Source organism: Coregonus clupeaformis, unplaced genomic scaffold (assembly GCF_020615455.1).
Source record: "Coregonus clupeaformis isolate EN_2021a unplaced genomic scaffold, ASM2061545v1 scaf3636, whole genome shotgun sequence".
In the NCBI taxonomy this organism is placed as follows: domain Eukaryota; kingdom Metazoa; phylum Chordata; class Actinopteri; order Salmoniformes; family Salmonidae; genus Coregonus; species Coregonus clupeaformis.
In genome coordinates, this window is record NW_025537090.1 from 6,419 (window position 1) to 33,851 (window position 27,433).

Here is a 27,433-nt window from a genome sequence, read left to right on the forward strand (position 1 = left end):
AATGCATGCTCTTCAACCGAACGCTGCTTGCACCCGTCCACCCGACTAGAATCACTACTCTAGACGGGTCTGACCTAGAGTACGTGGACAACTACAAATATCTAGGTGTCTGGTTAGACTGTAAACTCTCCTTCCAGACTCACATTAAGAATCTCCAATCCAAAGTTAAATCTAGAATCGGTTTCCTATTTCGCAACAAAGCCTCCTTCACTCATGCTGCCAAACATGCCCTCGTAAAACTGACTATCCTACCGATCCTTGACTTCGGCGATGTCATTTACAAATAGCCTCCAACACTCTACTCAGCAAATTGGATGTTGTCTATCACAGTGCCATCCGTTTTGTCTCCAAAGCCCCATATAATACCCACCACTGTGACCTGTACGCTCTTGTTGGCTGGTCCTCACTACATATTCGTCGCCAAACCCACTGGCTCCAGGCCATCTATAAATCACTGCTAGGCAAATCCCGCCTTATCTTAGCTCATTGGTCACCATAGCAACACCCACCCGTAGTCTGCGCTCCAGCGGGTATATCTCACTGGTCATCCCCAAAGCCAACACCTCCTTTGGCCGCAATTCCTTCCAGTTCTCTGCTGCCAATGACTGGAACAAATTGCAAAAATCTCTGAAGCTGGAGACACTTATCTCCCTCACTAACTTTAAGCATCAGTTGTCAGAGCACCTTACCGATCACTGCACCTGTACACAGCCCATCTGAAATTAGCCCGCCCAACTACCTCATCCCTATATTGTTATTTATTTTGCTCATCTGTACCCCAGTATCTCTATTTGCACATCATCTCTTGCACATCATTCCAGTGTTAATACTAAATTGTAATTATTTTGCACTATAGCCTATTTTATTGCCTTACCTCCATAACTTGCTAAATTTGCACACTGTATATTAATTGTATTTCTGTTGTATTTTTTTTGACTTTATGTTTTGTTTTACCCCATATGTAACTCTGTGTTGTTTTTATCGCACTGCTTTGCTTTATCTTGGCCAGGTCGCAGTTGTAAATGAGAACTTGTTCTCAACTGGTTTACCTGGTTAAATAAAGGTGAAATAAAAAAAAAAAAAAAAAAAGAAGAAATCAACCCGATGTACTCTGGACGATTCTGGGCAGTCTTTCAATATGACGTATAATGTCGCACCGAAATAGGGTTGGATTGGGCCAAAACCTCTTTGCTAGCTGGGATTTGACCTAACCCAAACTTAATGCAAATGTCACTTAAACATGAATGTTGAGACAATTATTTTTCGTATATCATCAATAAATACACATAATAACACTTTTATACTGTTGTGTATAGGACTTTTATTTTGAACAATACCGAAATTCCGTGACCCGGAAGTCATTTTATAGTGTTGCTGACGAGACGCTGTTGGAGATGCGGAAGTAGACAGTTGTAGCAATTAGCCACCTAATTATTTACTAAACTGAACATTTACTTGATAAAGACAACGATAAATAGGCCCTGAATTTCATGATATACTCGTTGATACATATTTGTTGGTGAAAACTACAGATTTCATCGCGCAACCAGCTGAGAATTTGAAAACAACCGAACGTAAGTTAGTTTTTGCTAAGCTAGCTACTGTTAGAACAGCTGGTAAATCAATCTTGACCCTGCAATTCATGTTTTTCAGTATGGGATGATGGTGAAACATGTCTAGTTAGCATACATCAAGTGTATGGGTAACTTCAAATCGGTCATGTCTAGCTAGCAAGTCGCCCATTGAGGTTAACTTCACATCGGTCACGGCTAGCTAACTAGCTAGTTAGCAGCCCAAACATGATATGGAGAAATCAGGGCCAACTAAACTTGGCTAGCGACAGATTCAGCATGCTCAGACGTTTCTGTTGACTAGCTAGTCCAAAATTGTGGGGGGGGGGGGAAAGCACTAATGTTTATGCACATAATACTTAATATACATAAGAATACTTAATTGTGGACACTTTATAACAGTGTGTGTCATCAGGGAGAGGCTGTTGTCCGTATGTCGCGCAGGGAGAGTCGAGTGGTGACGAACTGGTTCCTACTGAGCCCTTCCCAGCAGGAGCGTCATGCACCCCAGAAATCTGTGGAGCAAAGGATGGCTGGGGTCGGTCCGGAGGGGTTGGAGAATTTTTCAAACACCTAAAACAACTTTTTCATGAAATCTACCCATACGGAAAAATAATATATTTCAATATAAACTGAACAAAAATATAAACACAAAATGCAACAATTTCAAAGATTTTACTGCGTTACAGTTCATATAAAGAAATCAGTCAATTGAGCTCCTGCCCAAGTCAAGCACTGCCAATACATACATCTATCCACATTTGGCGGGTGTTAATTAATAATATATAATTATATAAAATTAACCACCCGCCAAATGTGGATAGATTTAGGTATTGGCAGTGCTTGACTTGGGCAGTTCACTGGAGCGGAGTACCAGCACCTCAAATGTTCTACTGCTTGAGCTCCTGTTCCTCTTATAGAATATTAGCTCAAAAGTATTATGGAGCTCCTGCACCTAAATATAAAGAGGACCGGCACCCAATATGATTACCTGCGTCTATTTCAGTCAAAATCAAGCACTGGGTATTGGTGGGTAAGAATGTCTATTTTACCAGCCACGTTGGCGGGTGGTCAAATTGCAGTGCTCTACAGTGTGAGCATTACATTTGCGAATGAAAATGGTCAAAAGTCAAGTATGAGCACGTGTGAGTTGAGATTTATTGTAGAAAAATGCAGCAGTAGCTGTTTTTCAATGTATTTCTGCTGTTTTATTTCATAGCTGATAATCACACAAAGAAATACGAATCCTACATCCCACAACATTGACTGGCAGGAGAGCTGTGTGCTCTGAGTGAAGTGCTAATAGATTCATTTTTGAAAGCGGTGAGCACAGGCATAAAGGCTGGTTGAAGCATTTTTACATTTTAGTCATTTAGCAGACGCTCTTATCCAGAGCAACTTACAGGAGCAATTAGGGTTAAGTGCCTTGCTCAAGGGCACATCGACAGATCTTTCACCTAGTCGGCTCGGGGATTAGAACCAGCGACCTTTCGGTTACTGGCACAACGCTCTTACCCACTAAGCTACCTGAGCGGTGTGCACAGGCATAAAGGCTGGTCGAAGCGGTGAATCAGCTCAATATGTAGTGTGATTAGTGACATTTACCATTAAACCAAACAACATTACCACTGCAAAACACAATACAGTGTGTGTTTGGGACTTTTACCATTGAAGACCATTAGATACCATAACATTGAAACCATTTAGAACTGCTGTAACCTAATGGTTTGCTTGTTCACCAGGAATGGTCAGGAACAGTAATGAATCCAGACCTTTTTTGAAGGGAATAAACCACACACAAAGGTGCCGTTTCCTGGACACAGATTAAGCATAAAAGAAGGACAAACGGATTTGCTTTCGTGGAGGACTGGCTTGAATAGTGAGGATGTCCACACAATGTATTATCATCATGAGCCAAATCTATTGGTTTTCTACCCAAAGTTGCAAAGGAAATGTGATCTATTTGATAAACACAAGAGATGAGCAAAATAGATAAAATAGTAGAGCAGGAACAGCAGCATCTAGTGGTCAAAACCTGGTACTGTCACACTACTTTATGGTAAATAATGCAAGCAACTTCAATTAATATTTCCTCTCAACAGGGGAAAATGCATCACCAGATTCACAGGGAATACATTTGATCGTATAGAAGCAAAACTCCAAGCCACAGCTTCATAGAGAACTCATACCACAGCTTCATAGAGAACTCATACCACAGCTTCATAGAGAACTCATACCACAGCTTCATAGAGAACTCATACCACAGCTTCATAGAGAACTCATACCACAGCTTCATAGAGAACTCATACCACAGCTTCATAGAGAACTCATACCACAGCTTCATAGAGAACTCATACCACAGCTTCATAGAGAACTCATACCACAGCTTCATAGAGAACTCATACCACAGCTTCATAGAGAACTCATACCACAGCTTCATAGAGAACTCATACCACAGCTTCATAGAGAACTCATACCACAGCTTCATAGAGAACTCATACCACAGCTTCATAGAGAACTCATACCACAGCTTCATAGAGAACTCATACCACAGCTTCATAGAGAACTCATACCACAGCTTCATAGAGAACTCATACCACAGCTTCATAGAGAACTCATACCACAGCTTCATAGAGAACTCATACCACAGCTTCATAGAGAACTCATACCACAGCTTCATAGAGAACTCATACCACAGCTTCATAGAGAACTCATACCACAGCTTCATAGAGAACTCATACCACAGCTTCATAGAGAACTCATACCACAGCTTCATAGAGAACTCATACCACAGCTTCATAGAGAACTCCTACCACAGCTTCATAGAGAACTCCTACCACAGCTTCATAGAGAACTCCTACCACAGCTTCATAGAGAACTCCTACCACAGCTTCATAGAGAACTCCTACCACAGCTTCATAGAGAACTCCTACCACAGCTTCATAGAGAACTCCTACCACAGCTTCATAGAGAACTCATACCACAGCTTCATAGAGAACTCATACCACAGCTTCATAGAGAACTCATACCACAGCTTCATAGAGAACTCATACCACAGCTTCATAGAGAACTCATACCACAGCTCCATAGGAGAACTCATACCACAGCTTCATAGAGAACTCATACCACAGCTTCATAGAGAACTCATACCACAGCTTCATAGAGAACTCATACCACAGCTTCATAGAGAACTCATACCACAGCTTCATAGAGAACTCATACCACAGCTTCATAGAGAACTCATACCACAGCTTCATAGAGAACTCATACCACAGCTTCATAGAGAACTCATACCACAGCTTCATAGAGAACTCATACTCTATGCTGATTGTTGGGGTGGGAGTGGGGTGGCTTTAGACATTTTCTGGGGATTCTTCATGTCTTCCTCATTGGTAGGAACAAGTTTGGTCCAAATCGAATGTTTGGTACTATATTGAATATAATCTGAATCCAATCGATTACAATTTGGCAATTTGGGTGCAATCAATTAGCTTATGTTCTCAGATATAAAATTACATTTCAACAAAATAATGTTTCAGGATGCCAATCTAACTACAGAAACTATTCCAGAACAATCTGAGATGGTGGGTGTCATGGCTGGCTGAAATAACCTGGAACGACTCATAGGCTGCTATCCTGGTCAGAATATAATCTAGTGGGACTAATTGGCCAGCAACACACAAACAGCTGGTGACCAATACTACAAAGTTACTTCTCCCAGGCACATCGAAATAAACAACTTTTCCAGGTTTTATCCAAGCGCTATGCTGCTGTTGCTGCCAGCTAGCCAGTATACATTAGCTAGCTGGGAAGGGCTCATCAGGACTGAACTCAATCCATTCGTCTCCACGTGACTCGCAGCTGCGCGACATACGTCATCAATTTGGGCACCAGGAGTGTCCGTATAGCCTGTCCCGTGTCGTCATGCCATGGTTTGTTGTCACCTGGAGAGACTCACTTCTTCACTGACTAATGAACGCTTAATCACGTTACAATTGGGCTGCCTGTGTAAACGCATCCAATGTGATTTTACAGTATCATATTTTAAGTTTTCATTAGTCAGTGAAGAACTAAGTCTCTCCTTTGGGCGCGTTCCGATGCTTAGACTTTGCTGAAACCTAGCAGATCTTACAACGCCTGGAGAGATATTTGAAGTATCAGCTAACCACATCACGTTATAGCATTTCACCAGTCTGACACAGTCGATGACATGGCACGCAACCATTGGTTGTTGCCTCGCCTTAGCTGTGGAACGCGCCCTCCGTGACAAGTGCTAATGGAAACTAGAGCTTAATCAATACATTTGATTGATTAATTGAACTCCCTGTCAGGTCTGTAGGTGAGCTGGGTGGAACCCCAGCGAGCCGCCCCGATAGCCAGCTGGTCAAAAATAGTGCACTATATATAGGGTGCAATTTCTGAAGCAGACTAAAAATGGTTTGATTTCCTGTCAGGTGTGTAGGGAGAAAGGTCCGGATGGCGGACCACACTGATGTCAGCCTGCCCCCTGAAGACCGTGTCCGTGCCCTGACCAAGAAGGGCAGCTCTGTGGACGTGAACGAGGATGTTCCCCCCCGGAGGTACTTCAGGTCCGGCATGGAGATGATCCGCATGGCCAACATCTACACCGAGGAGGGAAACACCGAGCACGCCTTCGTACTCTACAACAAGTACATCACGTAAGTTGAGTTGGTGAAACGTGTTCCTCTGTAGCTCAGCTGGTAGAGCACGGCGGTTGTAACGCCAGGGTAGTGGGTTCGATCCCCGGGACCACCCATACGTAAAAATGTATGCACACATGACTGTAAGTGGCTTTGGATAAAAGCGTCTGCTAAATGGCATATAATAATTAATATGAAGTTAATATAGGCTACCCACACCTAGGTAGGTAGGTAGGTCCGGGACACATCCGGTGAACAGGTCAGGGAGCCGCAGCACAAGCAGGTGGACTGGGGACAATCAATCAATCAATCAATCAAATAATAATCACAGTGGTTGTAGAGGTTGCAACAGGTCAGTACATCAGGAGTAAATGTCACTTGGCTTTTCATAGCCGGCCATTTAGAGGTTGAAATAGCAGGTGCGGTAGAGAGAGGGAGAGTTGAAAACAGCAGGTCTGGGACAAGGTAGCACGTCCGGTGAACAGGTCAGGGTTCCATAGCCGCAGGCAGAAGAGTGGAAACTGGAGCAGCAGCACGACCAGGTGGACTGGGGACAGCCAGGAGTCATCAGGCCAGGTAGTCCTGAGGCATGGTCCTAGGGGCTCAGGTCCTCCCGGGAGGGGAGGGAGAGAGGACAAGGTGGACTGGGGACAGCCAGGAGTCATCAGGCCAGGTAGTCCTGAGGCATGGTCCTAGGGCTCAGGTCCTCCGGGAGGGGAGGGAGAGAGGACAAGGTGGACTGGGGACAGCCAGGAGTCATCAGGCCAGGTAGTCCTGAGGCATGGTCCTAGGGGCTCAGGTCCTCCGGGAGGGGAGGGAGAGAGGACCAGGTGGACTGGGGACAGCCAGGAGTCATCAGGCCAGGTAGTCCTGAGGCATGGTCCTAGGGCTCAGGTCCTCCGGGATGGGAGGGAGAGAGGGAGAGAGGGAGAGAGGGAGAGGACTGGGGACAGCCAGGAGTCATCAGGCCAGGTAGTCCTGAGGCATGGTCCTAGGGCTCAGGTCCTCCGGGATGGGAGGGAGAGAGGGAGAGAGGGAGAGGACTGGGGACAGCCAGGAGTCATCAGGCCAGGTAGTCCTGAGGCATGGTCCTAGGGCTCAGGTCCTCCGGCAGGGGAGGGAGAGAGAGAGAGAATTAGAGGGATCATACTTAAATTCACACAGGACACCGGATGAGACAGGAGAATAACACCAGATATAACAGACTGACCCTAGCCCCCCGGCACATAGACTATTGCAGCATAGATAGTGGAGGCTGAGACAGGAGGGGGTCGGGAGACACTGTGGCCCCGTCTGACGATACCCCCGGACAGGGCCAACCAGGCAGGTTATAACCCCACCCACTTTGCCAAAGCACAGCCCCCACACCACTAGAGGGATATCAACAGACCACCAACCTACTACCCTGAGACAAGGCTGAGTATAGCCCACCAACCTACTACCCTGAGACAAGGCTGAGTATAGCCCACCAACCTACTACCCTGAGACAAGGCTGAGTATAGACCACCAACCTACTACCCTGAGACAAGGCTGAGTATAGTCCACAAAGATCTCCTCCACCGCACGAGCCGAGGAGGAAGATCACGTCAGTGACTCAACCCACTCAAATCGAGTATAGCTCAATAAAGCCTGGCACGACGTGACGCACCCCTCCTAGGGACGGCATGGAAGAGCACTAGTAAGCCAGTGACTCAGCCCCCGTAATAGGGTCAGAGGCAGAGGATCCCAGTGGAGAGAGGGGAGCCGGCCAGACAGAAACAGTCACTCCAGTGCCTTACTGGTCACCTTCGCACCCCTGGGCCAGACTACGCTCAATCATAGGACCTACTGAAGAGATGAGTCTTCAGTAAAGACTTAAATGTTGAGACCGAGTCTGCGTCTCTCACATGGATAGGCAGACCATTCCATAAAAATTGAGCTCTATAGGAGAAAGCACTGCCTCCAGCTGTTTGCTTAGAAACTCTAGGGCCAATAAGGAGGCCTGCGTCTTGTGACCGTAGCGTACGTGTAGGTATGTACGGCAGGAACAAATCAGAGAGATAGGTAGGAGCAAGCCCATGTAATGCTTTGTAGGTTAGCAGTAAAACCTTGAAATCAGCCCTGGCCTTAACAGGAAGCCAGTGTAGAGCGGCTAGCACTGGAGTAATATGATCAAGTTTTTTGGGATGTAGTCCAGATTCTAGCAGCCGCGTTTTTTTATTTTTATTTTATTTCACCTTTATTTAACCAGGTAAGCCAGTTGAGAACAAGTTCTCATTTACAACTGCGACCTGGCCAAGATAAAGCAAAGCAGTGCGATAAAAACAACAACACAAAGTTACATATGGGGTAAAAAACATAAAGTCAAAAATACAACAGAAAATATATATACAGTGTGTGCAAATGTAGCAAGTTATGGAGGTAAGGCAATAAATAGGCCATAGTGCAAAATAATTACAATAGTATTAACACTGGAATGCTAGATGTGCAAGAGATTATGTGCAAATAGAGATACTGGGGTGCAAAAGAGCAAAATAAATAACAATATAGGGATGAGGTAGTTGGGTGGGCTAATTTCAGATGGGCTGTGTACAGGTGCAGTGATCGGTAAGGTGCTCTGACAACTGATGCTTAAAGTTAGTGAGGGAGATAAGTGTCTCCAGCTTCAGAGATTTTTGCAATTCGTTCCAGTCATTGGCAGCAGAGAACTGGAAGGAATGGCGGCCAAAGGAGGTGTTGGCTTTGGGAATGACCAGTGAGATATACCTGCTGGAGCGCAGACTACGGGTGGGTGCTGCTATGGTGACCAATGAGCTAAGATAAGGCGGGGGATTTGCCTAGCAGTGATTTATAGATGGCCTGGAGCCAGTGGGTTTGACGACGAACATGTAGTGAGGACCAGCCAACAAGAGCGTACAGGTCACAGTGGTGGGTAGCGTATAGGGCTTTGGAGACAAAACGGATGGCACTGTGATAGACAACATCCAATTTGCTGAGTAGAGTGTTGGAGGCTATTTTGTAAATGACATCGCCGAAGTCAAGGATCGGTAGGATAGTCAGTTTTACGAGGGCATGTTTGGCAGCATGAGTGAAGGAGGCTTTGTTGCGAAATAGGAAGACGATTCTAGATTTAACTTTGGATTGGAGATTCTTAATGTGAGTCTGGAAGGAGAGTTTACAGTCTAACCAGACACCTAGGTATTTGTAGTTGTCCACATACTCTAGGTCAGACCCGTCAAGAGTGGTGATTCTAGTCGGGTGGGCGGGTGCCAGCAGCGTTCGATTGAAGTTTATCTAGTGCTTTATCCAGGTAGCCGGAGAGTAGAGCATTGCAGTAGTCTAATCTAGAAGTGACAAAAGCATGGATTAGCTTTTCTGCATCATTTCTGTACCAAACGTTTCAGATTTCTGCAACGTTACGAAGATGTGTTTCTGTTTGTCATAATGTTTCTATTCAGGCTGTTCATTGAGAAGCTTCCTAAACACAGAGACTACAAAACAGCCAACATTCCAGAGAAGAAGGACACCTTGAAGGTAGGATTCTAGATTCTAATGCGTAGTGTTCTAGGACAGTGTTTCCCAACCCTGGTCCACCAGTACCCCCCAACAACCCAACCCTTGTCTTCCAGTACCCCCCAACAACCCAACCCTTGTCCTCCAGTACCCCCCAACAACCCAACCCTGGTCCACCAGTATCCCCCCCCCAACAACCCAACCCTGGTCCACCAGTATCCCCCAACAACCCAACCCTGATCCTCCAGTATCCCCCCCAACAACCCAACCCTGGTCCACCAGTATCCCCCCCAACAACCCAACCCTGGTCCACCAGTATCCCCCCAACAACCCAACCCTGGTCCACCAGTACCCCCAACAACCCAACCCTGATCCTCCAGTATCCCCCCAACAACCCAACCCTGGTCCACCAGTATCCCCCCAACAACCCAACCCTGGTCCACCAGTACCCCCCAACAACCCAACCCTGATCCTCCAGTATCCCCCAACAACCCAACCCTGATCCACCAGTATCCCCCCCCAACAACCCAACCCTGGTCCTCCAGTATCCCCCAACAACCCAACCCTGGTCCACCAGTACCCCCCAACAACCCAACCCTGATCCTCCAGTATCCCCAACAACCCAACCCTGATCCACCAGTATCCCCCCCCAACAACCCAACCCTTGTCCTCCAGTACCCCCCCAACAACCCAACCCTGGTCCTCCAGTATCCCCCCAACAACCCAACCCTGGTCCTCCAGTATCCCCCCAACAACCCAACCCTGATCCTCCAGTACCCCCAACAACCCAACCCCTGGTCCTCCAGTATCCCCCAACAACCCAACCCTGGTCCTCCAGTATCCCCAACAACCCAACCCTGGTCCTCCAGTATCCCCAACAACCCAACCCTGGTCCTCCAGTATCCCCCCCCCAACAACCCAACCCTGGTCCTCCACTACCCCCCCAACAACCCAACCCTGATCCTCCAGTATCCCCCCCAACAACCCAACCCTGATCCACTAGTATCCCCCCAACAACCCAACCCTGATCCACTAGTATCCCCTCCCAACAACCCAACCCTGATCCACTAGTATCCCCCCCCAACAACCCAACCCTGGTCCTCCAGTATCCCCCCAACAACCCAACCCTGATCCTCCAGTATCCCCCCCAACAACCCAACCCTGGTCCTCCAGTATCCCCCCAACAACCCAACCCTGGTCCTCCAGTATCCCCCAACAACCCAACCCTGGTCCTCCAGTATCCCCCCAACAACCCAACCCTGATCCACCAGTATCCTCCCCCAACAACCCAACCCTGGTCCTCCAGTATCCCCCAACAACCCAACCCTGATCCACCAGTATCCTCCCCCAACAACCCAACCCCTGGTCCTCCAGTATCCCCAACAACCCAACCCTGGTCCTCCAGGTCCTCCAGTATCCCCCAACTATCCCCCCCAACAACGCAACCCTGATCCTCCAGTATCCCCCAACAACCCAACCCTGATCCTCCACTACCCCCCAACAACCCAACCCTGATCCTCCAGTATCCCCCCAACAACCCAACCCTGGTCCTCCAGTATCCCCTCCCAACAACCCAACCCCTGGTCCTCCACTACCCCCCCCAACAACCCAACCCTGATCCTCCAGTATCCCCCCAACAACCCAACCCTGGTCCTCCAGTATCCCCCCAACAACCCAACCCTGATCCACTAGTATCCCCCAACAACCCAACCCTGATCCTCCAGTATCCCCCCAACAACCCAACCCTGGTCCTCCAGTATCCCCCCAACAACCCAACCCTGATCCACTAGTATCCCCCCAACAACCCAACCCTGATCCTCCAGTATCCCCCCAACAACCCAACCCTGATCCTCCAGTATCCCCCCCAACAACCCAACCCTGATCCTCCAGTATCCCCCCCAACAACCCAACCCTGGTCCTCCAGTATCCCCCCCCAACAACCCAACCCTGATCCACTAGTATCCCCCCCAACAACCCAACCCTGGTCCTCCAGTATCCCCCAACAACCCAACCCTGGTCCTCCAGTATCCCCCCAACAACCCAACCCTGATCCACTAGTATCCCCCAACAACCCAACCCTGGTCCTCCAGTATCCCCCAACATCCCAACCCTGGTCCTCCAGTATCCCCCCCCAACAACCCAACCCTGATCCTCCAGTATCCCCCCCAACAACCCAACCCTGGTCCTCCTGGTCCTCCAGTATCCCCCCCCAACAACCCAACCCTGGTCCTCCAGTATCCCCCCCCAACAACCCAACCCTGATCCACTAGTATCCCCCCCCAACAACCCAACCCTGATCCACTAGTATCCCCCAACAACCCAACCCTGATCCACTAGTATCCCTCCCAACAACCCAACCCTGATCCACTAGTATCCCCCCAACAACCCAACCCCTGGTCCTCCAGTATCCCCCCAACAACCCAACCCTGATCCTCCAGTATCCCCCCAACAACCCAACCCTGATCCTCCAGTATCCCCCAACAACCCAACCCTGATCCACTAGTATCCCCTCCCAACAACCCAACCCTGATCCACTAGTATCCCCCCCCAACAACCCAACCCTGATCCACTAGTATCCCCCCCAACAACCCAACCCTGATCCTCCAGTATCCCCCCCCAACAACCCAACCCTGGTCCTCCACACTGTTCTAGGACCTCTACGGTTCTCTCTTTTGATGTGACATGCTCTCATCTGTCCCAACAGAGACTGAAGGAGGTGGCCTTCCCTCAAGCAGAGGTGCTGAAGAAGGCTCTTCTCAAGATATATGAGCAGGAGCATGCACAGTATCTCATCAAAAAGGTAAGAAGGCTTCTGCCCACCCAACTATATACCCCCAGTAGAGCCCTCTGTCCACCCCTGTAGACCTTCCTGCCCATTTTACAACTATATACCCCCAGTAGAGCCCTCTGTCCACCCCTGTAGACCTTCCTGCCCATTTTACAACGATATACCCCCAGTAGAGCCCTCTGTCCACCCCTGTAGACCTTCCTGCCCATTTTACAACGATATACCCCCAGTAGAGCCCTCTGTCCACCCCTGTAGACCTTCCTGCCCATTTTACAACTATATACCCCCAGTAGAGCCCTCTGTCCACCCCTGTAGACCTTCCTGCCCATTTTACAACTATATACCCCCAGTAGAGCCCTCTGTCCACCCCCTGTAGGCCTTCCTGCCCATTTTACAACTATATACCCCCAGTAGAGCCCTCTGTCCACCCCTGTAGACCTTCCTGCCCATTTTACAACGATATACCCCCAGTAGAGCCCTCTGTCCACCCCTGTAGGCCTTCCTGCCCATTTTACAACTATATACCCCCAGTAGAGCCCTCTGCCCACCTGATTTGGTTGATTATAATACTGTGTGTGTAGAAAGCGGAGGAGGCCACCCTGGCGCAGCAGCAGTCGAAGCAGCAGGCGGTGCAAGCAGAGCGGGACCGTGTTATGGAGCTACAGCGCCGCCAACGGGAACAAGAGCAGTTCAGCGCCTTCGAGGAGATGATCAGGTATGGAGTAACCTTACTGCCAACAGAAACTTCATATGAATGTAATCCTTTTTTTTCATTTGCATTTAAGAAATGTAATTTGAATTCATAAATTCAACTTGTCGGCTATTTCATGATTTGAAACTGGATTGGATGAATATTGCATTCATTTTCCAGTGCAGTCAAAAACGTGATTTTCCTGTTTTATATACACTTCCACACTATGTTGGAATAATACTGTGACATTTTGAAAATGTTGAGAATGCCTTTTTAGTGTAAGAGCAGTTTTGTTTTGGTGGGATGGAGTTTTGGCCTGCCTGGTGACATCACCTGTTTTCCCCTTCCCACTCAGACCACTCCCAGACAGTCCAGGCAAAATTCTTGCTTGAGAAATGGCTCTTTGCTAAGAAGCTATTTTTGTTTATTTTTGACCAATTGAAAACAATCACAGTAAGGTACTTAGTTGTTGCCCAGAAATTATTTGATATTGAGATCAAAACGGCTACATTGGACCTTTTTAAAAAAAATATTCAAATATGAATCAATATTGACCCTAACGTGACTCCATAATCAGACGTCAGGAGCTGGAGAAGGAGAGACTGCGTATCCTTCAGGAGTTTCATGCTCCTGGGGCCCCTCCCCCCGACGCACCCCTCCTCCCAGGGATCCAGGGCCCCTCCCTGCCCCTGGCCCCCACCCCCCCTCTGAGCCCGGGGGACAGCACCATCCAGAGAAGACCCCCTGGCGGCAGCACCGGGCCCACAGCACTCCCCACCTTCGACCGGACGCTCAAACCTGGGGGTCTGGTCAGCCCTAGTGGGAACAACAGTGAGTACACACACACACATACGCTGAGTGGACAAAACATTAGGAACACCTGCTTTTTCCATGACATAGACTGACCAGGTGAATCCAGGTGAAAGCTATGATCCCTTATTGATGTCACTTGTTAAATCCACTTCAGTCAGTGTAGATGAATGGGAGGAGACAGGTTAAAGAAGGATTTTTAAGCCTTGAGACAATTGAGACATAGATTGTGTATGTGTGCCATTCAGAGGGTGAATGGGCAAGACAAAATATTTAAGTGCCTTTGAACGGGGTATGGTAGTAGGTGCCAGGCGCACCGGTTTGAGTCAAGAACTGCAATGCTGCTGGGTTTTTCACGCTCAACAGTTTCCCGTGTGTATCAAGAATGGTCCACCACCCAACGGACATCCAGCCAACTTGACACAACTGTGGGAAGCATTGGAGTCAACATGGGCCAGCATCCCTGTGGAACGCTTTCGGCACCTTGTAGAGTCTGTGCCCCGACGAATTGAGGCTGTTCTGAGGGCAAAAGGGGGCGCAACTCAATATTTGGAAGATGTTCCTAATGTTTTGTGCACTCAGAACGATTCAAAGGCTGATCAACTTCTTCTACTCTGAACTACTTTTCTCCACGGATGTTTCATCTGGCTCCACAACATAGAATATAATATCATTTTATTTTGGCTTTGCAAATAAAACATACAAATTAAATTAAACACATGATTCACATTTGAATGAGAGGATAACACATTTATTAAAACACTTCTTTCTGAAGTGGTCCTCAACATGATCATCCCTCCTCTGTCCAGACACCATGGATGGCATGGTGGATGGCATCCGGCAGCTGGCAGTGCCCTCAGAGCTGTGCAGCAGCTTCCTCAGACTAGCTGATTCCAACACCAGACGAGCTGTGGAGACCTGTGGCATCCTCTGTGGCAAACTGGTAAGACCTAACTCTGTGTGTCTGTCTCTGTCTGTCTGTCTCTGTGTGTCTGTCTCTGTGTGTCTGTCTCTGTGTGTCTGTCTCTGTGTGTCTGTCTCTGTGTGTCTGTCTCTGTGTGTCTGTCTCTGTGTGTCTGTCTCTGTGTGTCTGTCTCTGTGTGTCTGTCTCTGTCTCTGTGTGTCTGTCTCTGTGTGTCTGTCTCTGTGTGTCTGTCTCTGTGTGTCTGTCTCTGTGTGTCTGTCTCTGTGTGTCTGTCTCTGTGTGTCTGTCTCTGTGTGTCTGTCTCTGTCTCTGTGTGTCTCTGTGTGTCTCTGTCTCTGTGTGTCTCTGTGTGTCTGTCTCTGTGTCTCTGTCTCTGTGTGTCTGTCTCTGTGTGTCTCTGTGTGTCTGTCTCTGTGTGTCTCTGTGTGTCTGTCTCTGTGTGTCTGTCTCTGTGTGTCTGTCTCTGTCTCTGTGTGTCTGTCTCTGTCTCTGTGTGTCTGTCTCTGTCTCTGTGTGTCTGTCTCTGTCTCTGTGTGTCTGTCTCTGTCTCTGTGTGTCTGTCTGTCTCTCTGTGTCTGTCTCTGTCTCTGTGTGTCTGTCTCTGACTCTGTGTGTCTGTCTCTGTGTGTCTGTCTCTGTGTGTCTGTCTGTCTCTGTGTGTCTGTCTCTGTCTCTGTGTGTCTGTCTCTGTCTCTGTGTGTCTGTCTGTCTCTCTGTGTCTGTCTCTGTCTCTGTGTGTCTGTCTCTGACTCTGTGTGTCTGTCTCTGTCTCTGTGTGTCTGTCTCTGACTCTGTGTGTCTGACTGTCTCTGTGTGTCTGACTGTCTCTGTGTGTCTGTCTCTGTGTGTCTGACTGTCTCTGTGTGTCTGACTGTCTCTGTGTCTCTGTGTGTGTGTGTCTGTGTGTCTGTCTCTGTGTGTCTGTCTCTGTCTCTGTGTGTCTGTCTCTGTGTGTCTGTCTCTGTGTGTCTGACTGTCTCTGTGTGTCTGACTGTCTCTGTGTGTCTGACTGTCTCTGTGTGTCTGTCTCTGACTCTGTGTGTCTGACTGTCTCTGTGTGTCTGTCTCTGTGTGTCTCTGTGTGTCTCTGTGTGTCTCTGTGTGTGTGTGTCTGTGTGTCTATCTCTGTGTGTCTGTCTCTGTGTGTCTGTCTCTGTGTGTCTGACTGTCTCTGTGTGTCTGACTGTCTCTGTGTGTCTGTCTCTGTGTGTCTCTGTGTGTGTGTGTCTGTGTGTCTATCTCTGTGTCTCTGTCTCTGTGTGTCTGTCTCTGTGTGTCTGACTGTCTCTGTGTGTCTGTCTCTGTGTGTCTGTCTCTGTGTGTCTCTCTGTGTGTCTGTCTCTGTGTCTCTGTCTGTGTGTGTCTGTCTCTGTCTGTGTGTGTCTGACTGTCTCTGTGTGTCTGACTGTCTCTGTGTGTCTGTCTCTGTGTGTCTGTCTCTGTGTGTCTGTCTCTGTCTCTGTGTGTCTGACTGTCTCTGTGTGTCTGTCTGTCTCTGTGTGTCTGACTGTCTCTGTGTGTCTGTCTCTGTCTCTGTGTGTCTGTCTGTCTCTGTGTGTCTGTCTGTCTCTGTGTGTCTGTCTGTCTCTGTGTGTCTGTCTCTGTGTGTCTGACTGTCTCTGTGTGTCTGACTCTGTGTGTCTCTGTGTGTCTCTGTGTGTCTCTGTGTGTCTGTCTGTCTCTGTGTGTCTCTGTGTGTCTGTCTGTCTCTGTGTGTCTCTGTGTGTCTGTCTGTCTCTGTGTGTCTCTGTCTCTGTGTGTCTGTCTCTGTGTGTCTGTCTGTCTCTGTGTGTCTGACTTTCTCTGTGTGTCTGACTTTCTCTGTGTGTCTCTGTGTCTGTCTCTGTCTCTGTGTGTCTGTCTCTGTCTCTGTGTGTCTGTGTCTGTCTCTGTCTCTGTCTCTGTGTGTCTATCTCTGTGTGTCTATCTCTGTGTGTCTATCTCTGTGTGTCTATCTCTGTGTGTCTGTCTCTGTGTGTCTGACTGTCTCTGTGTGTCTGTCTCTGTGTGTCTGTCTCTGTCTCTGTGTGTCTGTCTCTGTCTCTGTGTGTCTGTCTCTGTCTCTGTGTGTCTGACTGTCTCTGTGTGTCTGACTGTCTCTGTGTGTCTGACTCTGTCTCTGTGTGTCTGTCTCTGTGTGTCTGTCTCTGTCTCTGTGTGTCTGTCTGTCTCTGTGTGTCTCTGTCTCTGTGTGTCTGTCTCTGTGTGTCTGTCTGTCTCTGTGTGTCTGACTGTCTCTGTGTGTCTGACTGTCTCTGTGTGTCTGACTCTGACTGTCTCTGTGTGTCTGACTCTGTGTGTCTCTGTGTGTCTCTGTGTGTCTCTGTGTGTCTCTGTGTGTCTGTCTGTCTCTGTGTGTCTGACTGTCTCTGTGTGTCTGACTGTCTCTGTGTGTCTGTCTCTGTGTGTCTCTGTCTGTCTCTGTGTGTCTGTCTGTCTCTGTGTGTGTGTCTGTCTCTGTGTGTCTGACTGTCTCTGTGTGTCTGTCTGTCTCTGTGTGTGTGTCTGTCTCTGTGTGTCTGACTGTCTCTGTGTGTCTGACTGTCTCTGTGTGTCTGACTGTCTCTGTGTGTCTGACTGTCTCTGTGTGTCTGACTGTCTCTGTGTGTCTGTCTCTGTCTCTGTCTCTGTCTCTGTGTGTCTGTCTCTGTCTCTGTGTGTCTGTCTCTGTCTCTGTGTCTCTGTCTCTGTGTGTCTGTCTCTGTCTCTGTGTGTCTGTCTCTGTCTCTGTGTGTCTGACTGTCTCTGTGTGTCTGACTGTCTCTGTGTGTCAGTCTCTGACTCTGTGTGTCTGTCTCTGTATGTCTGTCTCTGTATGTCTGTCTCTGTGTGTCTGTGTGTCTGTCTCTGTGTGTCTGTCTCTGTCTCTCTGTGTCTGACTGTCTCTCTGTGTCTGACTGTCTCTGTGTGTCTGTCTCTGTCTCTGTGTGTCTGTCTCTGTCTCTGTGTGTCTGTCTCTGTCTCTGTGTGTCTGTCTCTGTGTGTCTGTCTCTGTCTCTGTGTGTCTGTCTCTGTCTCTGTGTGTCTGTGTCTGTCTCTGTCTCTGTCTCTGTGTGTCTATCTCTGTGTGTCTATCTCTGTGTGTCTGTCTCTGTGTGTCTGACTGTCTCTGTGTGTCTGTCTCTGTCTCTGTGTGTCTGTCTCTGTCTCTGTGTGTCTGTCTCTGTCTCTGTGTGTCTGTCTCTGTCTCTGTGTGTCTGTCTCTGTCTCTGTATGTCTTTCTCTGTCTCTGTGTGTCTGTCTCTGTCTCTGTGTGTCTGTCTCTGTGTGTCTGTCTCTGTGTGTCTGTCTCTGTATGTCTGTCTCTGTGTGTCTGACTCTGTCTCTGTGTGTCTGTCTCTGTGTGTCTGTCTCTGTGTGTCTGACTGTCTCTGTGTGTCTGACTGTCTCTGTGTGTCTGACTGTCTCTGTGTGTCTGACTGTCTCTGTGTGTCTGTCTCTGTGTGTCTGACTGTCTCTGTGTGTCTGACTGTCTCTGTGTCTCTGTGTGTGTGTGTCTGTGTGTCTGTCTCTGTGTGTCTGTCTCTGTCTCTGTGTGTCTGTCTCTGTGTGTCTGTCTCTGTGTGTCTGACTGTCTCTGTGTGTCTGTCTCTGACTCTGTGTGTCTGACTGTCTCTGTGTGTCTGTCTCTGTGTGTCTCTGTGTGTCTCTGTGTGTGTGTGTCTGTGTGTCTATCTCTGTGTGTCTGTCTCTGTGTGTCTGTCTCTGTGTGTCTGACTGTCTCTGTGTGTCTGACTGTCTCTGTGTGTCTGTCTATGTGTGTCTCTGTGTGTCTCTGTGTGTGTGTGTCTGTGTGTCTATCTCTGTGTCTCTGTCTCTGTGTGTCTGACTGTCTCTGTGTGTCTGTCTCTGTGTGTCTGTCTCTGTGTGTCTCTCTGTGTGTCTGTCTCTGTGTGTCTGTCTCTGTGTGTCTGTCTCTGTGTGTCTGTCTCTGTGTGTCTGTCTCTGTGTGTCTGTCTCTGTGTGTCTGTCTCTGTCTCTGTGTGTCTGACTGTCTCTGTGTGTCTGACTGTCTCTGTGTGTCTGTCTCTGTGTGTCTGTCTCTGTCTCTGTGTGTCTGACTGTCTCTGTGTGTCTGTCTGTCTCTGTGTGTCTGACTGTCTCTGTGTGTCTGTCTCTGTCTCTGTGTGTCTGTCTGTCTCTGTGTGTCTGTCTGTCTCTGTGTGTCTGTCTCTGTGTGTCTGTCTCTGTGTGTCTGACTGTCTCTGTGTGTCTGACTCTGTGTGTCTCTGTGTGTCTCTGTGTGTCTGTCTGTCTCTGTGTGTCTCTGTGTGTCTGTCTGTCTCTGTGTGTCTCTGTGTGTCTGTCTGTCTCTGTGTGTCTCTGTCTCTGTGTGTCTGTCTCTGTGTGTCTGTCTGTCTCTGTGTGTCTGACTTTCTCTGTGTGTCTGACTTTCTCTGTGTGTCTCTGTGTGTCTGTCTCTGTCTCTGTGTGTCTGTCTCTGTCTCTGTGTGTCTGTCTCTGTCTCTGTGTGTCTGACTGTCTCTGTGTGTCTGTCTGTCTCTGTGTGTCTGACTTTCTCTGTGTGTCTGACTTTCTCTGTGTGTCTGTCTGTCTCTGTGTGTCTGACTGTCTCTGTGTGTCTGACTCTGTCTCTGTGTGTCTGTCTCTGTGTGTCTGTCTCTGTCTCTGTGTGTCTGTCTGTCTCTGTGTGTCTCTGTCTCTGTGTGTCTGTCTCTGTGTGTCTGTCTGTCTCTGTGTGTCTGACTGTCTCTGTGTGTCTGACTGTCTCTGTGTGTCTGACTCTGACTGTCTCTGTGTGTCTGACTCTGTGTGTCTCTGTGTGTCTCTGTGTGTCTCTGTGTGTCTGTCTGTCTCTGTGTGTCTGACTGTCTCTGTGTGTCTGTCTCTGTGTGTCTCTGTGTGTCTCTGTGTGTCTGTCTCTGTGTCTGTCTGTCTCTGTGTGTGTGTCTGTCTCTGTGTGTCTGACTGTCTCTGTGTGTCTGTCTGTCTCTGTGTGTCTGACTGTCTCTGTGTGTCTGACTGTCTCTGTGTCTCTGTGTGTCTGTCTCTGTGTGTCTGTCTGTCTCTGTGTGTCTGACTGTCTCTGTGTGTCTGACTGTCTCTGTGTGTCTGTCTCTGTCTCTGTGTGTCTGTCTCTGTGTGTCTGTCTCTGTCTCTGTGTGTCTGTCTCTGTCTCTGTCTCTGTGTGTCTGTCTCTGTCTCTGTGTGTCTGTCTCTGTCTCTGTGTGTCTGTCTCTGTCTCTGTGTGTCTGACTGTCTCTGTGTGTCTGACTGTCTCTGTGTGTCTGACTGTCTCTGTGTGTCTGTCTCTGACTCTGTGTGTCTGACTCTGTGTGTCTGTCTCTGTATGTCTGTCTCTGTATGTCTGTCTCTGTGTGTCTGTGTGTCTGTCTCTGTGTGTCTGTCTCTGTCTCTCTGTGTCTGACTGTCTCTCTGTGTCTGACTGTCTCTGTGTGTCTGTCTCTGTCTCTGTGTGTCTCTCTGTCTCTGTGTGTCTGTCTGTCTCTGTGTGTCTGTCTCTGTGTGTCTGTCTCTGTCTCTGTGTGTCTGTCTCTGTCTCTGTGTGTCTGTGTCTGTCTCTGTCTCTGTGTGTCTGTCTCTGTCTCTGTGTGTCTATCTCTGTGTGTCTATCTCTGTGTGTCTATCTCTGTGTGTCTGTCTCTGTGTGTCTGTCTCTGTGTGTCTGTCTCTGTCTCTGTGTGTCTGTCTCTGTCTCTGTGTGTCTGTCTCTGTCTCTGTGTGTCTGTCTCTGTCTCTGTGTGTCTGTCTCTGTCTCTGTGTGTCTGTCTCTGTCTCTGTATGTCTTTCTCTGTCTCTGTGTGTCTGTCTCTGTCTCTGTGTGTCTGTCTCTGTGTGTCTGTCTCTGTATGTCTGTCTCTGTGTGTCTGTCTGTCTCTGTGTGTCTGTCTCTGTGTGTCTGTCTCTGTGTGTCTGTCTCTGTGTGTCTGTCTCTGTGTCTCTGTCTCTGTGTGTCTGTCTCTGTCTCTGTGTGTCTGTCTCTGACTCTGTGTGTCTGACTGTCTCTGTGTGTCTCTGTCTCTGTGTGTCTGTCTGTCTCTGTGTGTCTGACTGTCTCTGTGTGTCTGTCTGTCTCTGTCTCTGTGTGTCTGTCTCTGTGTGTCTGTCTCTGTATGTCTGTCTCTGTATGTCTGTCTCTGTGTGTCTGTGTGTCTGTCTCTGTGTGTCTGTCTCTGTCTCTCTGTGTCTGACTGTCTCTCTGTCTGACTGTCTCTGTGTGTCTGTCTCTGTCTCTGTGTGTCTGTCTCTGTCTCTGTGTGTCTGTCTCTGACTCTGTGTGTCTGTCTCTGACTCTGTGTGTCTCTGACTCTGTGTGTCTGTCTCTGACTCTGTGTGTCTGTCTCTGACTCTGTGTGTCTGACTGTCTCTGTGTGTCTGTCTCTGTCTCTGTGTGTCTGTCTCTGTCTCTGTGTCTCTGTGTGTCTGTCTCTGTGTGTCTGTCTCTATATGTCTGTCTCTGTATGTCTGTCTCTGTATGTCTGTCTCTGTGTGTCTGTCTGTCTCTGTGTGTCTGTCTCTGTGTGTCTGTCTCTGTCTCTGTGTGTCTGTCTCTGTCTCTGTGTGTCTGTCTCTGTCTCTGTGTGTCTGTCTCTGTCTCTGTGTGTCTGTCTCTGTCTCTGTGTGTCTGTCTCTGTCTCTGTGTGTCTGTCTCTGTCTCTGTGTGTCTGTCTCTGTCTCTGTGTGTCTGTCTCTGTCTCTGTGTGTCTGTCTCTGACTCTGTGTGTCTCTCTGACTCTGTGTGTCTGTCTCTGACTCTGTGTGTCTGACTGTCTCTGTGTGTCTGTCTCTGTCTCTGTGTCTCTGTGTGTCTGTCTCTGTCTCTGTGTCTCTGTGTGTCTGTCTCTGTGTGTCTGTCTCTGTATGTCTGTCTGTGTGTCTGTCTGTCTCTGTGTGTCTGTCTCTGTGTGTCTGTCTCTGTCTCTGTGTGTCTGTCTCTGTGTGTCTGTCTCTGTCTCTGTGTGTCTGTCTCTGTCTCTGTGTGTCTGTCTCTGTCTCTGTGTGTCTGTCTCTGTCTCTGTGTGTCTGTCTCTGTGTGTCTCTGTGTGTCTCTGTGTGTCTATCTCTGTGTGTCTATCTCTGTGTGTCTGTCTCTGTGTGTCTGACTGTCTCTGTGTGTCTGTCTCTGTCTCTGTGTGTCTGTCTCTGTCTCTGTATGTCTTTCTCTGTCTCTGTGTGTCTGTCTCTGTCTCTGTGTGTCTGACTGTCTCTGTGTCTCTGTCTCTGTGTGTCTGTCTGTCTCTGTGTGTCTGTCTCTGTGTGTCTGTCTCTGTGTCTCTGTCGCTGTGTGTCTGTCTCTGTCTCTGTGTGTCTGTCTCTGTCTCTGTGTGTCTGTCTCTGTCTCTGTGTGTCTGACTGTCTCTGTGTGTCTGTCTCTCTCTGTGTGTCTGTCTCTGTCTCTGTGTGTCTGTCTCTGTCTCTGTGTGTCTGTCTCTGTCTCTGTGTGTCTGTCTCTGTCTCTGTGTGTCTGTCTCTGTCTCTGTGTGTCTGTCTCTGTCTCTGTGTGTCTGTCTCTGACTCTGTGTGTCTCTCTGACTCTGTGTGTCTGTCTCTGACTCTGTGTGTCTGTCTGTCTCTGTGTGTCTGTCTGTCTCTCTGTGTCTGTCTCTGTCTCTCTGTGTCTGACTGTCTCTCTGTGTCTCTGTCTCTGTGTGTCTGTCTCTGTCTCTGTGTGTCTGTCTCTGACTCTGTGTGTCTGACTGTCTCTGTGTGTCTGACTGTCTCTGTGTGTCTGACTGTCTCTGTGTGTCTGTCTCTGTCTCTGTGTGTCTCTCTGACTCTGTGTGTCTGTCTCTGTGTGTCTGTCTCTGACTCTGTGTGTCTGACTGTCTCTGTGTGTCTCTGACTCTGTGTGTCTGTCTGTCTCTGTGTGTCTGTCTCTGTCTCTCTGTGTCTGACTGTCTCTCTGTGTCTCTGTCTCTGTGTGTCTGTCTCTGTCTCTGTGTGTCTGTCTCTGACTCTGTGTGTCTGTCTCTGACTCTGTGTGTCTGACTGTCTCTGTGTGTCTGACTGTCTCTGTGTGTCTGTCTCTGTCTCTGTGTGTCTCTCTGTCTCTGTGTGTCTGTCTCTGTATGTCTGTCTCTGTATGTCTGTCTCTGTGTGTCTGTGTGTCTGTCTCTGTGTGTCTGTCTCTGTCTCTCTGTGTCTGACTGTCTCTCTGTCTGACTGTCTCTGTGTGTCTGTCTCTGTCTCTGTGTGTCTGTCTCTGTCTCTGTGTGTCTGTCTCTGACTCTGTGTGTCTCTGACTCTGTGTGTCTCTGACTCTGTGTGTCTCTGACTCTGTGTGTCTGTCTCTGACTCTGTGTGTCTGTCTCTGACTCTGTGTGTCTGTCTCTGACTCTGTGTGTCTGACTGTCTCTGTGTGTCTGTCTCTGTCTCTGTGTGTCTGTCTCTGACTCTGTGTGTCTGACTGTCTCTGTGTGTCTCTGTCTCTGTGTGTCTGTCTGTCTCTGTGTGTCTGACTGTCTCTGTGTGTCTGTCTGTCTCTGTCTCTGTGTGTCTGTCTCTGTGTGTCTGTCTCTGTATGTCTGTCTCTGTATGTCTGTCTCTGTGTGTCTGTGTGTCTGTCTCTGTGTGTCTGTCTCTGTCTCTCTGTGTCTGACTGTCTCTCTGTCTGACTGTCTCTGTGTGTCTGTCTCTGTCTCTGTGTGTCTGTCTCTGTCTCTGTGTGTCTGTCTCTGACTCTGTGTGTCTGTCTCTGACTCTGTGTGTCTCTGACTCTGTGTGTCTGTCTCTGACTCTGTGTGTCTGTCTCTGACTCTGTGTGTCTGACTGTCTCTGTGTGTCTGTCTCTGTCTCTGTGTGTCTGTCTCTGTCTCTGTGTCTCTGTGTGTCTGTCTCTGTGTGTCTGTCTCTATATGTCTGTCTCTGTATGTCTGTCTCTGTATGTCTGTCTCTGTGTGTCTGTCTGTCTCTGTGTGTCTGTCTCTGTCTCTGTGTCTCTGTGTGTCTGTCTCTGTCTCTGTGTCTCTGTGTGTCTGTCTCTGTGTGTCTGTCTCTGTATGTCTGTCTCTGTATGTCTGTCTCTGTATGTCTGTCTCTGTATGTCTGTCTCTGTGTGTCTGTCTGTCTCTGTGTGTCTGTCTCTGTGTGTCTGTCTCTGTGTGTCTGTCTCTGTGTGTCTGTCTCTGTCTCTGTGTGTCTGTCTCTGTCTCTGTGTGTCTGTCTCTGTCTCTGTGTGTCTGTCTCTGTCTCTGTGTGTCTGTCTCTGTCTCTGTGTGTCTGTCTCTGTCTCTGTGTGTCTGTCTCTGTCTCTGTGTGTCTGTCTCTGTCTCTGTGTGTCTGTCTCTGTCTCTGTGTGTCTGTCTCTGTCTCTGTGTGTCTGTCTCTGACTCTGTGTGTCTCTCTGACTCTGTGTGTCTGTCTCTGACTCTGTGTGTCTGACTGTCTCTGTGTGTCTGTCTCTGTCTCTGTGTCTCTGTGTGTCTGTCTCTGTCTCTGTGTCTCTGTGTGTCTGTCTCTGTGTGTCTGTCTCTGTATGTCTGTCTGTGTGTCTGTCTGTCTCTGTGTGTCTGTCTCTGTGTGTCTGTCTCTGTCTCTGTGTGTCTGTCTCTGTGTGTCTGTCTCTGTCTCTGTGTGTCTGTCTCTGTCTCTGTGTGTCTGTCTCTGTCTCTGTGTGTCTGTCTCTGTCTCTGTGTGTCTGTCTCTGTGTGTCTCTGTGTGTCTCTGTGTGTCTATCTCTGTGTGTCTATCTCTGTGTGTCTGTCTCTGTGTGTCTGACTGTCTCTGTGTGTCTGTCTCTGTCTCTGTGTGTCTGTCTCTGTCTCTGTATGTCTTTCTCTGTCTCTGTGTGTCTGTCTCTGTCTCTGTGTGTCTGACTGTCTCTGTGTCTCTGTCTCTGTGTGTCTGTCTGTCTCTGTGTGTCTGTCTCTGTGTGTCTGTCTCTGTGTCTCTGTCGCTGTGTGTCTGTCTCTGTCTCTGTGTGTCTGTCTCTGTCTCTGTGTGTCTGTCTCTGTCTCTGTGTGTCTGACTGTCTCTGTGTGTCTGTCTCTCTCTGTGTGTCTGTCTCTCTCTGTGTGTCTGTCTCTGTCTCTGTGTGTCTGTCTCTGTCTCTGTGTGTCTGTCTCTGTCTCTGTGTGTCTGTCTCTGTCTCTGTGTGTCTGTCTCTGTCTCTGTGTGTCTGTCTCTGACTCTGTGTGTCTCTCTGACTCTGTGTGTCTGTCTCTGACTCTGTGTGTCTGTCTGTCTCTGTGTGTCTGTCTGTCTCTCTGTGTCTGTCTCTGTCTCTCTGTGTCTGACTGTCTCTCTGTGTCTCTGTCTCTGTGTGTCTGTCTCTGTCTCTGTGTGTCTGTCTCTGACTCTGTGTGTCTGACTGTCTCTGTGTGTCTGACTGTCTCTGTGTGTCTGACTGTCTCTGTGTGTCTGTCTCTGTCTCTGTGTGTCTCTCTGACTCTGTGTGTCTGTCTCTGTGTGTCTGTCTCTGACTCTGTGTGTCTGACTGTCTCTGTGTGTCTCTGACTCTGTGTGTCTGTCTGTCTCTGTGTGTCTGTCTCTGTCTCTCTGTGTCTGACTGTCTCTCTGTGTCTCTGTCTCTGTGTGTCTGTCTCTGTCTCTGTGTGTCTGTCTCTGACTCTGTGTGTCTGTCTCTGACTCTGTGTGTCTGACTGTCTCTGTGTGTCTGACTGTCTCTGTGTGTCTGTCTCTGTCTCTGTGTGTCTCTCTGTCTCTGTGTGTCTGTCTCTGTATGTCTGTCTCTGTATGTCTGTCTCTGTGTGTCTGTGTGTCTGTCTCTGTGTGTCTGTCTCTGTCTCTCTGTGTCTGACTGTCTCTCTGTCTGACTGTCTCTGTGTGTCTGTCTCTGTCTCTGTGTGTCTGTCTCTGTCTCTGTGTGTCTGTCTCTGACTCTGTGTGTCTCTGACTCTGTGTGTCTCTGACTCTGTGTGTCTCTGACTCTGTGTGTCTGTCTCTGACTCTGTGTGTCTGTCTCTGACTCTGTGTGTCTGTCTCTGACTCTGTGTGTCTGACTGTCTCTGTGTGTCTGTCTCTGTCTCTGTGTCTCTGTGTGTCTGTCTCTGTCTCTGTGTCTCTGTGTGTCTGTCTCTGTGTGTCTGTCTCTGTATGTCTGTCTCTGTATGTCTGTCTCTGTATGTCTGTCTCTGTATGTCTGTCTCTGTGTGTCTGTCTGTCTCTGTGTGTCTGTCTCTGTGTGTCTGTCTCTGTGTGTCTGTCTCTGTGTGTCTGTCTCTGTCTCTGTGTGTCTGTCTCTGTCTCTGTGTGTCTGTCTCTGTCTCTGTGTGTCTGTCTCTGTCTCTGTGTGTCTGTCTCTGTCTCTGTGTGTCTGTCTCTGTCTCTGTGTGTCTGTCTCTGTCTCTGTGTGTCTGTCTCTGTGTCTGTCTCTGTCTCTGTGTGTCTGTCTCTGACTCTGTGTGTCTCTCTGACTCTGTGTGTCTGTCTCTGACTCTGTGTGTCTGTCTCTGACTCTGTGTCTCTGTCTCTGTGTGTCTGTCTCTGTCTCTGTGTCTCTGTGTGTCTGTCTCTGTCTCTGTGTCTCTGTGTGTCTGTCTCTGTCTCTGTGTCTCTGTGTGTCTGTCTCTGTGTGTCTGTCTCTGTATGTCTGTCTCTGTGTGTCTGTCTGTCTCTGTGTGTCTGTCTCTGTGTGTCTGTCTCTGTCTCTGTGTGTCTGTCTCTGTCTCTGTGTGTCTGTCTCTGTCTCTGTGTGTCTGTCTCTGTCTCTGTGTGTCTGTCTCTGTGTGTCTCTGTGTGTCTCTGTGTGTCTCTGTGTGTCTGTCTCTGTGTGTCTGACTCTGTGTGTCTGACTCTGTGTCTCTGTCTCTGTGTGTCTGTCTCTGTCTCTGTATGTCTTTCTCTGTCTCTGTGTGTCTGTCTCTGTCTCTGTGTGTCTGACTGTCTCTGTGTGTCTGTCTCTGTGTGTCTGTCTCTGTGTGTCTGTCTCTGTGTCTCTGTCTCTGTGTGTCTGTCTCTGTCTCTGTGTGTCTGTCTCTGTCTCTGTGTGTCTGTCTCTGTCTCTGTGTGTCTGACTGTCTCTGTGTGTCTGTCTCTGTGTGTCTGTCTCTGTGTGTCTGTCTCTGTGTGTCTGTCTCTGTGTGTCTGTCTCTGTGTGTCTGTCTCTGTCTCTGTGTGTCTGTCTCTGACTCTGTGTGTCTGTCTCTGTGTGTCTGTCTCTGTGTGTCTGTCTCTGTGTGTCTGTCTCTGTGTGTCTGTCTCTGTGTGTCTGTCTCTGTGTGTCTGTGTCTGTCTCTGTGTGTCTGTCTCTGTCTCTGTGTCTCTGTCTCTGTCTCTGTGTGTCTGTCTCTGTGTGTCTGTCTCTGTGTGTCTGTCTCTGTGTGTCTGACCCTGTGTGTGTTCCAGCTGAGGAATGCGTTCACGGTGACCCATGTGATCGTGCCGAAGCAGAACGGCGGACCAGACTACTGCGACACGGAGAACGAGGAGGAGCTGTTTCTGATCCAGGACCAGTATGACCTCATCACCCTGGGGTGGATACATGTGAGTTACACCAGAGACACTTCTAGGAGTGCTGATCTAGGACCAGTTAAACATTTTCCTCAGCGAGTT

The 27,433-nt window shown here is 48.7% G+C and overlaps 1 protein-coding gene across 1 annotated transcript; it reads left to right on the forward strand.

Moving 5' to 3' along the window:
• Positions 1–1,383: 1,383 nt before the first annotated feature.
• On the forward strand, positions 1,384–27,409 carry LOC123490290 (STAM-binding protein-like A; the record flags this gene model as incomplete). Its single annotated transcript, XM_045220354.1, has 8 exons — positions 1,384–1,574; positions 6,026–6,250; positions 9,670–9,745; positions 12,429–12,524; positions 13,094–13,227; positions 13,781–14,034; positions 14,823–14,956; positions 27,227–27,409. Coding segments are annotated over exons 2-8 (1,080 nt in total), but the record flags the coding sequence as incomplete, so codon positions are not given.
• Between the last annotated feature and the right edge of the window lie 24 nt (positions 27,410–27,433).